The 17,760-nt window shown below is 40.9% G+C and overlaps 1 protein-coding gene across 1 annotated transcript; it reads left to right on the top strand.

The window, feature by feature from the left end:
* The first annotated feature begins 1,462 nt into the window (after nucleotides 1-1,462).
* LOC109627304 (zinc finger protein 235-like) lies at nucleotides 1,463-15,344 on the top strand. Its single transcript, XM_020083795.2, has 4 exons — nucleotides 1,463-1,865; nucleotides 9,320-9,402; nucleotides 11,947-12,067; nucleotides 14,117-15,344. The coding sequence occupies exons 1-4, from the start codon at nucleotides 1,622-1,624 to the stop codon at nucleotides 15,232-15,234; spliced, it is 1,566 nt and encodes a 521-aa protein (XP_019939354.2). The 5' UTR covers nucleotides 1,463-1,621; the 3' UTR covers nucleotides 15,235-15,344.
* Nucleotides 15,345-17,760: the final 2,416 nt, after the last annotated feature.

Raw genomic sequence — 17,760 nt, forward strand, 5'->3', positions numbered from 1 at the left:
TCTCTCAACATAAAATGACACACACCAGTAAGTTTAATAGAGTTTTCAACCCGTTATCAACCTGAAATAAAGGAGAGAAAGAATTCTCTACAGCTCTGAGGAAGCTTTGTCCCTTGGTTAAACCATGGTCTCACACTGCCTGCTAGTGACCAAAGATGCAACAACAGCTCAATCATCTTGATTTGACATCATGAAGCATGAACCATCTTCGCACCGCTGTGGCTAAACTGTTTGAGGAAAAGTCACAATTCTGACCATGAAGTATGATGAATCTTCTATGAAAATGTTGAGAACATTTGAGCTATGTATTGTAAACCAGCCAGGAGCAGGGTGTCAAAGTATAAAACGTGTCACTTCCTGTAGCCAGCAGGTGCCACTGTGCCAATAAGTAAATATTGCCATGGCTCTGTTCAGGCTGGGAGTCTGATTAGTTTGAACAGTTTAAAGCTGATTGGACACTGTACAGAGGATATAAAGCAATTTTTTTTGCGTATTATCAAATATTGACGTCATGCCATGGTCACACCGTGTGACGTACACTAATACTTATAATAACTTCATGGAGTTGAGATGAGATTCACTGAATTTAGAGTTGATCTGATGATAACTCTAGGAGGAGTTCAAATAGAATCAAATATTTGAACTCCTAGAGGAGTATTTTTGATATTTTTTCAGCTATTTTGCCACGCCTATTTCTTAAAACCATATGAATGTCTTCATGGCTGATTTTCCCATGTGGCAAAATCAAGATGATTTATGATTATCTGGGATTGATACACATGTGTGCTAATTTTCATAACTGTGCACAATTTAGGGCGAGTAATAAGGTATGATTAAAAGGTGAAGTGATTTGAAATAGGTGATTGTAATCATGTTTTAGTACAAAAGCAGCATCCAGGAAAGGCCGAGTCCTTCAGGAGCAAAGATGGGCCGAGGATCGCCAGTTTGCTAACAAATGTGTGAGAAAATTATTGAAATGTTTAAAAACAGTGTTCCTCAAAGAAAGATAGGAAGGGGTTTGGATATTTCCTCCTCTACAGTGCATAACATTATTAATAGATTCAAGGAACCTGGAGGAATTTCAGTGCGTAAAGGGCAAGGGTGCAAGCCTATGCTGACTAACGGTGCTCTCCCATCCCTCAGACGACACTGCATCAAGAACTGTCATTCATCTATAAGTGATATAACTACATGGGCTCAGGATTACTTTGGCAAACATTTGTCAAGCATTACAGTGCGTAGTTACATCCACAAATGCCAGTGAAAACAAAGCCTTATGTTAACTGTGTCCAGAAAGACTTCTCTGAACTCAAAGGCATTTTTGAAGAAATGAATGCTGTGTGCTCTGGACTTAAGATGAAAAGAACCATCCAGACTGTTAAGGACCTGATATAGTACTGTGACGGATGGACCAGTGATGGGTTCGTAAACCTGCGTTTTTACTCCAGTGGTTACGGTTTGCAGATGAACCCGGATGTAAACAGAAGCAGCCTCACCGAAGAGCAGCGGACAGCAAGATGAACGACTCCTGCCCACCTCCCCTCAGGTGTTTGACCGCATGAGGCAGAGCAGCTGTCCAACACACCAATAGGTGGTGGTTTGGCTGACAGAGCCGGTGAGGATGGAGCGTTGTGTCAACTTGCATTCTCAGCTGGCCTCTGTCATGGAGGTGTTAGCTAACGCGGCGGTGGCGGAGATCTGTCAGCTGGTGGACGACGGCTTCGCCTCGCTAAGGCTGGAGATCTCCCGGAGCCGCAGGGAGAACTTGGCGCTGAAGAGCCGCCTGCGGCGGATGGAGGTCCGAGCCGGGGAGAGCTCCCACAGAGAGCCCGTATCGTCCATCGTGGTCACCTGTGCCTGCAGAGGTTAGCCGGGCTCCGTCACAAACTAACACATCGAATTACTATCACTGACATGGGTCCAGTCATAAATAACACATTTTAACATAAGGCTATTATTGGTTCTTCCTGCTGCTGTCTGCTCTGATAGCACTTCACAGGTTAGTCGATGAGCCGATCCACATTCATTTAAACAGCGAGTCAGCCGAATATGTTTATTTTACGTTATGAATAACAGTTCCATCGTGTCAGCTTGTTTATTGCGATAATTGGATGTTTTGCTCAGATTGAATAATAAACCAAATACTTGTGGACTGTTGATCTTTAGATAATTGCTCTATTATATGGAAAATTATAAATCACATGGTATTTTCTAGTCTAATAGATACATTTTGAGAAATAATCAGCAGATGAATTGATAATGGTAATAGCACTGCATTTATGTTGCCCTTTTCTGATGTTAACGACCACAACGTACTTTAAACTACTGGTCACAATCACCACTAACACACATTTCTAGTGTCTATAACTCTGCGTTGTGGTGTGAGTGAGATAAAGACACTCTGAACTAATCTAACATACTATGTTGGCCGTTAGAAAAACAACAACACAAGACATATATAAACCCACATACCTGTAATTGTACACAACATGGTCACAATCTCTTTCATGTGAATACTGTATGTTCAGGACCTGTAAAACATGCATAATATTACTACTTGCTTCTTACTAATGAGAAGAGTCCCCACAGAGCATGCTAATGTTACACATGCACAGCAGCTCAACAGCACACACATGCCCCGACACACCTCTTCTCCAACATGCAGGTTTACACATGAACAGTAATAGATCACTACACCAAAATATAGCATCACTAAAACAACATTACATATTGTCAGTAACTTAACATCACTTTTACAAACCCAACTCAGAAAAAGACGGTATAGAAAATACAAATAAAAAAGACAGCAGTGATTTCTGAATTAAATTTGACTTGTATTTCATTGCCGACAGTATGAACATATATTTTATGTTTTGTCTGCTCAACCTCATTTTATTTGTACATAAACATCCATTCCTTGCATTCAGGCCTGTAACACATTCCAAAATAAGTTGGGACAGGGGAAATTTAGGGCTAGTAATAAGGTATGATTAAAAGGTGAAGTGATTTGAAATAGGTGATTGTAATCATGTTTTAGTACAAAAGCAGCATCCAGGAAAGGCTGAGTCCTTCAGGAGCAAAGATGGGCCGAGGATCGCCAGTTTGCCAACAAATGTGTGAGAAAATTATTGAAATGTTTAAAAACAGTGTTCCTCAAAGAAAGATAGGAAGGGGTTTGGATATTTCCTCCTCTAGAGTGCATAACATTATTAATAGATTCAAGGAACCTGGAGGAATTTCAGTGCGTAAAGGGCAATGGTGCAAGCCTATGCTGACTAACCGTGCTCTCCTATCCCTCAGATGACACTGCATCAAGAACTGTCATTCATCCATAAGTGATATAACCACATGGGCTCAGGATTACTTTGGCAAACATTTGTCAAGCACTACAGTGCTTAGTTACATCCACATATGCCAGTTAAAATGTTATTGTGCCAAAAGGAAGCCTTATGTTAACTGTGTCCAGAAGCACCGTCAACTACTCTGGACTCAAAGGCATCTGGGATGGACCATAACATAGTGGAAACGTGTATTGTTGTCGGATGAGTCAGTATTTCAGGTCATTTTTGGAAGAAATTAATGCTGTGTGCTCTGGACTTAAGATGAAAAGAACCATCCAGACTGTTATCAGCAACAAGTCCAAAAGCCAGGGTCTGTCATGGTATGGGGTTGTGTCAGTGCCCTTGGCAAAGGTAACTTACACTTCTGTGATGGCCCCATTAATGCAGAAAAGTACACAGAGATTTCAATAAGACAATGCAAAACCACATTCTGCACACATTACACAGGCATGGCTGCTGAAGAAGAGGGTGGGGGTGCTGGACTGGCCTGCATGCAGTCCCGACATGGCCACAAAAGAGAATGTGTGGCGGGTTTTGAAAAAATGACCAACAGAGACCCCGTACTGTTGCACACCTTAAGACTTGTTTGCAGGAAGAATGGGACAAAATGACACCTGAAACGCTTCATTACTTGGTGTCTTGAGTCCCTATTTTTGAAATACTGTATGCCGCAAGAATCAAAATTGAGTGTTTAGTGTTTATTTTGTAAAAACAATACAATTCATGATTTCAAACATCAAATAATGTGCTTTTGTTTTGTTTTTACTGTAATACAGGTCAAACATCATTTATTAATCACTGTTCTCAGTTTTAATCTTAAATGTAACATACTGTCCTAACTTTTTCTGATTTAGGGTTGTACAACACAAAACTAGCAAAATTTGTGAGAGCAAAGAAAATGCATACTCTACCAAGGAAAGTCCAAAGCTAAGAGGAAGTAATCTTCCTGGAAGTAATCTTTGTGGAAGCGCACAAATAGAGTATTCAAAAAACAAATGCTATACTTCCAGCAATACTCCCTACTATTTTACCCCTCAAGTTGGCTCATACATTTAGTATAATACCAAACCTACTTATTAACATAACTATGAAAGAACATAGTAACGAGAATTTAACAACAGCTAAGAACAAAACAACCAGAAGTGGCGATCCGCACCTTTCAAAATAAAAGTGTGTACAATTCGTGTGGGAATTTCCTACAACCCTGTTCATAATATAGCGCAACAACATACTACTACCACCCACGGCGCTACTATTCATTCTAGCTGTTCATCCAATAAGCAGCCTGAGGAAAGCTTTGAGTGAAAGCTTCTCAACCAATCAGGGGCTTCTACCCCACGTGTGGAGCCTGCCCACAGGCTGCATTGTTACCAGCAAGTGATCCAATGAAATGAATAACATTGGCGCGCAAGCTTTTCAAAGCAAGCAATGAATGAGACAGACAAAGACGATAGCTAATATGAAACATAAACACGACAAAACAAAGCAAATTAGCTTGTTTTCATATAGCTTCACAAAGAAATACAAGGAAACTCCCAACATATTAAGTACGGTTACGAGTGACGACAAGTGACGACGAGTTAACGTTCCCATATAGCTCGGCTGCCCTCTCCCCATCAAGTCCTCCCGTAGCCACCCCCTCACACCAACAAGGCAAGTAACAGTTAGACTAACGTTAACGTGTCTGGCTGTCTGTATGCACATTTTCTGGAGGGAAAAATAATAATGGCAGTAGGCAGAGGTAACTTATGATAGCGTTTCATGTGTTATAGAAGACAGGGTTCAGTAGCCTGGCACCAACACTGTTCCCCACGAAGACCTGTCACAACCTCCGCTAGACCTGTCATCGATAGATGAGCCTGCAAGCCAGCCAAAACTCCAAACCTTCCCAGCCACACACATATCGGGGAAAGCTGAGTTTTTCTGACAGGTGGTACTCAAAATTCCCGTCCAAAGGTCTTGTCATCATTTCCCTGAAGCAGCTTATGAGGATAGATTCATTAATACTGGCTTCAAAGACTGGAAACATTTTTCTGAGGGTTGTGGCAAACATGAAGCCAGCAGAGCACATGTTGCAGCGCTGGGGAAAATGGATGGTTTTAAGCAAAGTCACCAGCCAGGACGGGGAAATATTATTAACCAGCTGAACAACGATGCCAGCGACAAGTCCTTCATTGAAAGACATAGACAGCACATCATGACAGTAATAGATCTCGTCCTGTTCTGTGCAAAACAAGATATTTCATTGCGTGGGCATCGGGAAAACGCAGATGCGTTAAACAAGGGTAACTTTTTTGAACTACTTGACCTGGTTTCCAAATATGACCCAGAAATAAAAAGGCGACTGGATGAATTACCCAAGAATGGTAAACTACTGCACCACGCTATACAAAATGAGATACTGGAATTCGTAGCATCACTCCTTGTAAAAAAAAAATAAAGGCAGATTTGCATGATGAGCCAGACACATATTATGCGATTTTAGCAGATAAGTGCAAAGACTTGTCAAAAAGAGAGCTAGTGGCAGTATGCGTCAGATACCTGCACAACGGCACATTGAAAGAACGGGCTGTGGGATTTGTGGAAACAGACAACATGACTGCAGAGGCAATATCTGCTAAGGTTTTGGAAGTGCTGGAGCCGTTGCAGCTGGACCCGGCACTGTGTGTCGGATTTGGGTTTGACGGCGCATCAATCATGTCAGGGCACAGACATGCCAAATTTCTGAAAATTCAAAAGCAGATGCGACCAGGGCAAAAAACACTGGAGCTGGAGAGATCCTGTGATGTGCGGTGGAGCTCATAGTCTAATGCATTCAGTAAGGTGTTGACACTCCTGGGACCTATTTTGGATACCCTCGCCACATTCTCCGAAAGTTCTGGCCAAACAAAACTTGAAGCTGACTCCCTACTGCACCAAATGCAAATGAAAAAGTTTTTGTTTCTGCTTGTCACATTCAATCAGTTATTTGAAGTCAGCCACTACGCCACTAAGGGCTTGCAATCTTCCACACTATCAGTTACAGTTTGTATTGATCTGATTGAAGGGCTCAAGGACAGCTACACACAATTCAGGAATGAAAATGATGCATTTGATAAAGTAATGGCACTGACAGATGAGCTGATGAATAAACATGCAATTGTGTGCTGGGATATCAGTAAATCACGCAAGAGGAAGTTGCCTGCCAGGTTATACAATACGCACGTTGATTCTACTCTGGGCAAATCATCACCTGTACAGCAAAACTCGGACCTACAGAAATTGTGGAATGACATAGTGGACAAGCAGATTATGGAGCTGAACACTCGTTTCAAACCTGACACATACGGCTTTATAAGAGCAGCTGCTGCCTGCTTGCCACTGTCAGACACCTTTGGTGACAAGGCTCTCATCCTGCTCGCCTGCGCGCACTTTTCCATTCCCTGTGGAGGACGCAGAGCACACTGTGTTTGTGCAGCAGCTTAAAAGAAAGGCAAAGGCCAACAAGAACACAAACAAGAAAAAATAAACACTTGTAGAAGTGCTTGATGCATGCCCCCGTGATATTTTCCCCAACATGAACAGTCTCCTGAGGGCCCTTCTCACATTGCCCATGACGACATGTACTGTGGAGAGACTCTTTTCAGCTGTCAATCGGATAAAAACAGGCACCAGGGCTACAATGTTGACAGATAGACTGAACTCTTTGTCCCTGCTTTCATTTGAAAGGGAATTAACTGATTCACTGGAATATAAAGACATTCTTGCTGTGTTCAGCACGAAACCCCGCCGTCTCCTGCTGTAACAAGTTAAAGCGGTTGAAGTAAGTCTGTAAGTTGTTATGCTGTTTCTGGTTAGATATGTTATTCATGTAATTATTCTGAAGAACTTTTGGATAGTTTTCCTACTGTTTGTGTAAATAATCTTGGACTCCCTGTCTGCCGTGCTGGGCAAATAAATGGAGAGAGAGACAGACCCTCCAAAGATATAATTCCGTTTCAGTCTTTTTGTGTATTGAACGTTCAAGAGTGATAAATGAAGTTAGGCTTACTGCCAAGATGTATGTGTTTGTGCGCTTCAGCACTGAGCTGAGGACAGTGACACAAGAGCCACACAGGTAGGCTACTGAGTCGCTGTCCTCAGTACCGCCGATAAGCACCTGCCTTCAAAACGTATTAAATATAGATGCAGTCACGACCACCACAATTATTTTCAAGCTTTATAAATCAAAACCATTTGCAAAATTCAAGTTTTTGCAATTACAATTTTTACTACTGTTATTCTGCACGCAATCCTCAGTGGATCAGCTTGCATGTTTGTTTGCGGGTGAAATCAAGTTTGCACACGTTTTTACATGCGCAAACCTTACGTAGATCAGGCCCCTACTATCTTCTCACTACACCTAAAACAGCATGTCTACAGAGAAGGGTTCAATCATTCATGTGCAATAAAATAAGTAGTATTCAGTCAAATAAGTTTTATAGTTTTATAGTATTTTAAATCTACATGTTAATATTTCCCGTGTCACAACCTTGATATGTTAACACCTTCCAATTTCAGAGGATATTGTTTTAAATCATTTTATTCTCCTGAAGTAGATTCTGTTAGCATCTAGCATCAAGTTGAAAAGAAACTGGCTGCTACATGAATTTGTTTTGTGAACAAAATGCCTATAATGTCAACACCGTCAAAAGCAACTCCATCAGATTTGACGGTGGTGACAGGTGAATTACAGAGTTGAAATTCAATGGGAAGGCATCATTTTGTTGTGTTTTTTCAGTCAAATATAGAAATAGATAGAATGATAGTTTGGCTAATATTATATCAATGCTAAATATGTGGCATCTGCTTTTTTAATTGATAGTCATGAACTGTATCAGGGTTTAGTTGAGGAAACACAGGGCTTACACACATAGTTCAGAGAAACACTTTATAGGTCGAGCATAATGTGAGTGAAAATGAATTTTTGTTTTGGTGATGGTGTTGACACAAAATAAGTGATGGCAAGGCAAAAAGCACATTTTGTAAAAAAAGAGAAAAGTCGGGAGGTTTGATCAAAGCATAGCTTAGTACATGGTAGATACATGTAGTTTAATCTGTTTGAGTTTAAGGTTTTATTTCTTCAATATAGGATCCTGTCGTACTTCTCAAGAATCAGTTACCATATATACATTGCTCCAAAAAAACGCTTAAAACACACAGCAGATCTTGATGAACGAATTATTCTAGTTGAAATTCTTTACTGATGTATATTATATAATATGTAGAGGGCTGGATTCATCACCACAAATTAAATCAAAGTAAAAAATTGAAATCACAGGCTTATCCAATTCATAATGTGAATCAGTAGTGTGTATGGCCCCCACAATTAATTTGTGGATGGTGTCCTGGGGGACCACACCCGGATCAGGACATCAGTGAGCTCCTGGACAGTCTGTGGTGGTACTTGGCAATGTCAAATACACTGTCACATAACCTCCCATAGGTGCTCAATTGGATTTAGGTCAGGGGAATGTGAGGTTCAGTCAATGGCATCAATGCTTTCATCATCCAGGCACTGCCTACACAGTCTGGCCACATGAGGCATTGTCCTGCACAAGGAGGAACTGCACCAGCATAAGGTCTGACAATAACTCTGAGCATTTCATCCTGGTACCTAACAGCAGTCGAGGTACTGTTGGCTATGACATGGAGGTCTGTGAGACCCACATCATATACATGTAACCGTCCTGTTACAAGTGATCCAGTCAAAGCTTCAACAGAAAATTTGATGATGGAGAAACAGAGAGTGGCTGATCATAATTCAACAGAATTATCTGTGTTGATATTATTAACATCATGCAGATGTACAAAGGAAATAATTAGCATATGTACTGAGCACAGCAATACCTGGTAACAGTACTGAAACACAGTACCACCTCCACTGTAATGAACGCATAGTTTGTATTGATATAACCGTGAACATATTGTAACAAGCAACTCTGATTTCCTATGAACAGATCTTGAAGAAGATGGATCGAACATTACAAAAAGAGACATCGGGTCCAGCAAACAGGAGAATACTGACCGTCAGCAGTTACAGGTCAGTACTGTCTGCCGCCTCGGCTGAAATTCCTGTGAGCTGGATGTTGGCGCTGTAATCAAGCTTTGAAAAAAAACGTTCACTGGCCAAGCCCCTCACACCGTAAGTCTGATTGGCTCAAAATTTCACACACATGTCCAGCCAATGGGGTTCTACAAAAAAGCCAATTGGACCATAGAAGTCCGCCATAATTTTTTTTGGGCAATTAAAAAACAGTAATCTCACATCTCCTTTTTTTCCAACAACAAATTTGGTATACTGTATTGTCAGACTGAAATACACATTACTATTATATATAAACCAGATTGGTCAAAAAACCTGGCTGCCGTTAACCCAAACCTTTTGCCAACGGCAGAGCTTAACAGGAAATTGGCCAGACTTTATTAATCTTGGTAGAACCGCCGGGGATCCCTGCTGCATTCCCCGCAAGCAAGTGGGAGGGTTTATGATGCTTCAAAGACAAAACAGACACAAAAATGAAAACAAATATATCCAGGTGAAAAAGTAGAGACACACACATAGAAGACACCGACGAAGATGTCCAGACAATTTGTTGTGATAAGAAATGACAAAGGTGTCAGGGTACTGTAAACAAAATCGCGTGCGTGATCCAGGAAGCAGAGTTACTACCTCACTTCCTATCTCTGTTGCTGCCCCACCTCTCATCTGAATAACGCGGAGGATTTGATGCTGTTGTGAACGCGTCTGTGCAGAGAACCTCCCGCTGTGTTGTGCATGTGTGAAAGGCAAACTCTGGGTAAACTGCATAACTAATTCTCCAGATTTTACTCAGGGGTCATCTCTGAAAGTGGCTTTAGACTGAAGTAAATCTGCTCAAGTGACTTTGTGAAGCCTGAAACCTGCTTATTGCTTCTTGCCTCATATGCGGTTTGGATTTGTGCAAAATATATATATATTGGCCTGCATTTCAGACAATTGGGGTTAATCTTTGGGTTTTAAATGTATGAGAGCATGAACCAGTTAAGAAAGTGGTGAGGTAGCCACCTCTTACATATATTTATATTATACATGCTCTGTTTGTTTGCTACTTTTATTAACACATTATATGTTGTTTAGTAGCTCTGTACATGTGTTATTGTCAGTGCAAAGAGTACAAGAGGAGGGTGGAGATGGAGAAGAGAGAGAGAGCGGGAAGAACCAGGTGAGAAAGCGGACAGATGGTGAAGTCAAAATTGTTAGTTTGGCACAACATACATTACCTCAGTGGACTACATTCTAAAAATCACATCTTCATTTAAATGCTTTTTCTAAATAACAACATATGCTATTTGTTTATTTTCAAAATTCAAGGAGAAAGAGAAGAACATGGAGATTATTTGAAAGATGAGAGAGTGAGAGGGCAGATCAGAGAGACAAATGAAGAGACAGAAAGAGAGCTGCATACCAGACACCAAGCTGAAGCAGAGAGGGCTACCTTTTTGGTTGAGGGGATAAGGACACAGGTCCAAAACTTTTAAAGCTGTCTAAATACCCATATGATCAGTTTGGTTCCCAAAAAATAACCTCTCAACAGAATTGGCTCAACAGCTTAAAATGTCTGGAATACTCCTTAAGGAAAAATGTGGCTTTCTGCTTTGCTTGCCAGGTATTTGGTAACATTTTTAGAGAGGAGGTATTTGTGAATGGTGGGGTCAAGAAGTGGAGAAAGGCTTTAAGCATGTTTCAGAAACATGAATCCACCCAGTCACATGAGGACAGTATTGTTTGCTGAAACAGCTACAAAGATAGTCTGTCACACCGAAATGTTGTACAGCAGAGACAGCCAGTTCTGCTGAGATCAGAGAGAGAAGGAAGTATGCATTTATGCATGTCACATTCTCATAGGGGCTGAGCACCCCTAAAAGTCGGATCCGAGAATCCCCCTGTAATTAAATTTGTTACTATCGGCATAATCTTTATGTTTTTTTACTTTTATGTTTGAAGTGGTCGCCATCAATTGTATTGACTTTGGTTGCAACGCTGTTTACCTCTGAAACTCGAAAAGTGTTTCGTGGACTCAAACACTTCATCCCTTGAAAGGTCCAGTGTGTAAGATTTAGGTGAAAGGGATCTATTGGCAGACATTTAATGTAGAATAATCCTCATGATGTTTCCACTAGTTCGTTTCATCCAAATTGTGTGAATTGTAGTTTTCTTTACCCCAGAAAATGCCCTTTATATTTAAATACTTTATATTTACATGGAGGGGGGGGTCCTCCATGTTTTTTACATTAGTCCAGACTGGACAAACTAAACACCTTTTGAGTTTTTGTGACAACTGAAGCTACCACAGGTTCTTTTTCATGTTTGGAAAGAGAGGGTGAGGTGAGGGGTGTTCAGCTGCAACATGTAACTTCAACACTTGATATCACTAAATTCTACACACTGTACCTTTAAGTGACATTTATAATAATGTGCTTGTAATCTACAAAATGCCATTTTAACAAATATATTATACTTGATAACTTTGGTAATCTGGTATCATATTTATACTGCAGCTTTTTGTAGTGCAGCAGCTGTTAACCCATGGTTTCTGTCTGTCAGCCAGCGGATGTGTTGGGGCAGCAGCTGGAGCCAGAGGCTGCTGTGGTGAAGAAGGAAAGGCTGGAGGAGGCAACAGTCTGCTGTGTGCTAGAGGACCATGAGCCAGCAGCTTACAGCAGCAGTATGTATGAACAACTCCAAGCAGACATGCTACTCATTGTAAATGTAGATCTCCTGCCCCCAGCTCACTTTACATTTTCAAGGTCCAGTGTGATTTAGGTGAAAGGGATCTATTGGCAGAAATTGAATATAAAATAGTATGAATTGTTGTTTTCTTTACCCTTGGATGGGCCCTTCATATTTAAATACTTTAAATTTACATCGGGAGTGGGTCCTCTACATAGGCTGCCATGTTTTTTACAGTAGCCCAAATTGGACAAACTAAACACATTTTGAGTTTTTATGACAACTGAAGCTACCACAGGTTCTCTTTCATGTTTGGAGGGAAGGGTGAAGTGAGCTGCAACATGCAACTTCACAACTAGATGCCAATAAATTCTACACGCTGAACTTTTAAGTTATAAAAGCAATGTTTTAGGTCAGTCCTGATAACTTCTCCATGAAAAGTCTGCACTGAAAGCTGTTGCATTACTTTGATGTCTAAAGGGTGAATAAATGTGCTGATTATCATTATTATCAAACAACTTTAACAGAAACATAAAATGTGAAAGCTTAAAAGCTAAAAACAGATATATAAAGACAGCAGTGTTATAGATGACATCTCTGAAACATGTAATAAGTCATACACATTTAGCACCAGGTAAATGATAATGAAGTGAACATTTAAAACTGTTCATATTATTATTCCTCTGGAAGTATCTGAAAGGAACAGCTTTAGTATATAGCTATATTTTATGGATGTTTTAATGTTCGTTGACATGGGTTGGATTTCTCTTGGTGCTGCTGATGGTCAACCTGACTGTGACAGAGAGAGAGAGTAGGAGAGCAAGGTAAAGAGCGCTGTCCTTGTGTTCTCTTTGAAGCCATTTGGTTTCAGCTTCAAAAATAAACTGCAGATCCCACTTTTGAATTATCAGTATTTTATTATCAGGTCAACTTTAGGATGCTCACCTGCACGCATAGATTCTGCACATCAAGCTCTCTCTCATTGGGGATGGGGGGGTAGCTGCAAGGGGATGGATATTTGATCATTTGGGTTAAAGGTGATGGCATCCGCCCCTTCCCCTGCAAACTGCCCACTATTTATATAGAATTTTATTGATAGGATTTTATTGAAAAATCATTTCTTATCATATTCAAGGAATTAAAGGTACAGTGTGTAGAATTTAGTGATATCAAGTGTTGAAGTTACATGTTGCAGCCGAACACCCTTCACCTCACCCTCTCTTTCCAAACATGAAAAAGAACCTGTGGTAGCTTCAGTTGTCACAAAAACTCAAAAGGTGTTTAGTTTGTCCAGTCTGGACTAATGTAAAAAACATTGCGGCCTCTGTAGAGGGGACCCCCTCATTGTAAATATAAAGTATTTAAATATAAATGGTCTTACCCTCTAGGGTATAGAAAACTACAATTCATACAGTTTAGATGAAATGAACTAGTGAAAACATCATGAGCATTATTCTACATTAAATTTCTGCCAATAGTTCCCTTTCACCTAAATCTTACACACTGGACCTTTAAATCATCAAGACATCACTGTGAAGTCAGAAAATGACATCATAGTGTATCAGTGCAGTAATGCTTGCAACCAATGGCATGAGAGAAAATCTGCTGTTAATTTAGCTTAGACATTCTTTGTCATCACATAGTATAAATTGCATCATGATGACACTAGCACATATTATGAAATGGCATTATTACAATATAACAAAGATAGCATTGCCTGATTTGAAACACAGGGGTATTTGGTTTTTATCTAGCCAAATTGTTAAGTCCCTTTTTGTTTGAATCAATTTGTGTATTTTTTTTTCCTGACAGTTGAAGTCCACTTTTAACATATTGAGCCAAGAACAAACAGAAGAATTATCATCATGTGTGATTTTGACCAATGTCAGCTCACACTTAAAACCAGCTTTTGGTCTTAAAGTGTGGAGATATGGATGGATGTTATAGCTGGGTACTCTGAGAGTGTTGATACTGTTACATATTTAGTTTTAATGAGTAAGATAAGAAGATTGATAAAAAAAATTATTCTCTGTTCATTCCTCAGTTGGATCTCAGTCTCTCTCTTCTGCTGCTGAGAACAGAGACAGTGGTTCAGCCCAGTTTGAAAAACAGGATTTAGTCGGACTTGAGGCTCAGCAGGAAGAAGAGAAAGAGCGAACAAGTCCGGATGCTCATCGTGAGAGCCATAGAGCCGCACCAGGATGTCCAAACAGAGACTTGACCAAGGAAGACAAGCATGTTGTGGATCTCAGAGACTCTACTAGTACAGATCCTAATGTACACACTCCACTGATCAAGACACTGGTGTCAGAGCTGCCTTTAACAACAAGTATGTGTGGTGCTGCAGCAGACTGGAGGGAAGAAGCAATGTCAACACCAGTGAAACAGGAGGCTTCGTGGTCTGAGGCCTTTAGGTCATGTGATGCTTTGGTCTCTGTCACTAGAAGCCAGTGTGTGAATAACAGTAGATTAACTTACAGTCACCACACAGAGAGACAAGCAGCCTCTCTGGATGACTTGTTCTCGACTACAGAGGTGACCCAGTCTCTTACGACTCCCCATATACATTCCACAGATGGAGTAGCAGGCACAGATGAGTCACTGTCAACCCGTTGTTTTCCAGTCCTTAGTAGCGGCAGTAGCTTGGGGAACTCTTCCATGTCAGACTGGCTAACGGGCTCCTCCTTCAGTAAGGCCTCCGCTGACTCCAGGAGCACAAGTTTTCCCAGCACCACAGAGCAAGCATACAGCTGCCAGCAGTGCAGCCATCTTTTCTCCACTTCCAGAGACTTGGTGGTGCACAAGCGCTCCCACTCTGGGGAGAGGATCTTCTACTGCCACCTCTGCACAAAACCCTTTGTCCATCCACACCAGCTGAAAACCCACCAGCGTGTGCACACGGGGGAGAAGCCGTTCAGCTGTGCACAGTGTGGTAAGCGCTTTTCCCAGTCCAGCCACATCAAGAGACACATGAGCGTTCACACAGGCGAGAAGCGCTACAGTTGCAGCCTGTGTGGGAAACGCTTCTCGCAGGCCTGCAGCCTCAAGGTGCACCAGGCTGTGCACACCGGAGAGAGACCGTACAGCTGCAGCAAGTGTGGGAAGAGATTCTCTGTTCTGGGAAATCTGGTCCGCCACCAGAGCGTCCATGTCCACCAGTGAAAACACGCACACACAGCCATTACTGGCTGGCCTGGAGGGCGCACAAGTGGGCCTGCTGCGTAGCGGGTCTCTTTACAACCACCTGTAGAAGAGGGGCAGGCGTCAGCTTTGACGGCTGAATGCGGATGAAGGGCAGCAATTGGTCAGACCCGAGCCTATTCCGTCGCCTGTGCAGACAATTGGGTCCAAATCATACACATCCCCTGGAGAAACTGCGGAGCATCTGCGGAGTTCAGTACATGTCTGAAAGCATTTTTATTGGTGATTATTATTGCTCTTTCTTAATGATATTTCCACATATTTCTAAACACTAGGTGTTGTTGGACCAATAATTGAGCTACATAAAACATACAGTGAATGTTGACTTAAAAAGTCTTAATCCTTATTGATAAAAAATATATTTTGCACAGTTGTCTGATGATGATGGCTGAATAAAAGAATGAATGAAACTCGATGAGCCTAACTGATAATATATGAGTTTATTATGATGTGGATCTGTCGACAGAGAAGGTTGTTGGTTTAAAAAGCTTCCAGTTCAGCAGGTGCTTTAGAGTGATATACCCTCCCGAAGGGAAACAGTTACCAGCCTGCGTCACCTTGGATCTCTGCTCAGACTCTCAAGGTTTACCTCATCCATCACAGACAGGCCAGCACTGCCTTGATGCTAGCATCTTACACATACTGCACTCTGATAGAGGCTCTCATGACCTCAGGTCAACCAAGTCATAAATGGCTTCAGGCTTAGTGTAAGTCAACTTTTTTTAGGGCTGTTAAGATTCTTCAACAGTTGTGATTATATTTGATGTTGATGTGTGCTGATCAAGTATAATGCCAAGAAATTAAGTTTAATTCATTCCTATTTTGACATAATTTATTCTAAATTCAACCTCTGTATTTATGACAAGGTTACTAAAAATGATATATTATTTTTTGTCATGCACAGCTTATTCATATCAAGCCATTTTAACAAGTTTCATTTATCTTACATTTATTTAACTGTTTCCAAAATGTCATTTAAATTCATCCTAGAACAAACAAAGTGTGTGTCATCTACAAAGAAGATAATCTAAAAACACATCTTGGCATTCTACAAAGGTCATTTAAATACAACCTAAACAATTCTGGACCCAGAACTGGACCCTGTGGAACACCATAGTTTACTTTCAAAAGTTCAGAAACCATATTATGCATAGAAACGTATTGCCACCTATTTATTTAAATAAAAATAAAGTAATGCATACTCGTCTGATATCATATTTATACATTTTATGTAACAGTATTTTATGATCAATTGTGTCAAATGCTTTTTACAGGTCTGTTAAAACCCCACACCATATATACCAGGGGCATTAAAGCAAAATTCAAGAGGTCCAGTTAGAGAGAATTTCTTCAAGGAAACATCATAATGTCTAACTGACTAAAAAACTGACAAATAAAACAAAGAAAGTAAAATAATGGTGTAGACACATGTTGAAAATATGTCACTTCTCTTGACATGCTTACATTGTAAGGCAGTGGGCCGAGTTAAAAGTGGACATGAACAGGAAACAAGGTGAGCACCAAACTCTGACGCCATGGTTCAAATAGAATAGAATAGGATAAAATAGAATTGTATTGCCCTGAAAGGTGGTATAACCAATGCAAAGAAAATGCATGTGCTTGATTTTTCCCAATACAGAGAGTCATTATTAATCAGCACATATTTTTGTAGCACTTTCTTGATGACCACTCAAAGTGCTTTCCAGTACAGTTTATTGCCATTTACCCATTCACACACACATTCATACAGTGCATCTCTGGGCAGCACTTTTTTGATGAGGGGCTATTCGAGGTTCACTATTTTTGGCATGCAGACGGGATGACAGGTCTCGATTTTCTGGTTAGAGGACGGCCGTTCTACCCCCTCAGCCACAGCCGCCCCTTTAGAAATACAAAATATGGCACACATTAAATCAATAGGTGCCAAATGTCAGTACCTGTGAGCGCATCTGTGTCATTGAGTATGTATACAGGGTCAATAGGGGGCAATAGTGCGCCGCCAAAGATAGAAAGGAAGATAGATGATCGTGATACATTCTGTTAATTATCATTAGAATAGTATTTATTATTTTTAAAAATCTATTAAATTATACCAATTCTCAAGACAGTTTGTCCTGCCTAATGCCTCTGAATGGCATCGTCCAATCGGCTGCAGCTTCGAGCCCTGTTCAATAGAGTATGGAGCAATGTTAATATGGCTAAAAATCACCCACGCCCTCGTCGCTTTATTCGACGCTGCGCGGCTTCGAGCCGCGTTCACTGCCAGCTTCAGCACAGCGCGGCAGGCAGGAACTGGAATCCCACGTTGAGCGCCAGTGTGGCAAATGAAAAAAAGAGTCGCTTTTCAGCATATTTTACTAACACACGTGACCAAACATAAAGTCCAAACTTAACATAAATTGTCCAACTTATAATCTTATCAGGCTCGTCGTTTCTCTCTCCCCATGTGCGTCCCTTGTGCGTGTCTCTCGCCGCCTCGGCAGCTCT

The sequence above is a fragment of the Paralichthys olivaceus genome, chromosome 8 (assembly GCF_024713975.1).
Source record: "Paralichthys olivaceus isolate ysfri-2021 chromosome 8, ASM2471397v2, whole genome shotgun sequence".
Taxonomy (NCBI): Eukaryota; Metazoa; Chordata; class Actinopteri; order Pleuronectiformes; family Paralichthyidae; genus Paralichthys; species Paralichthys olivaceus.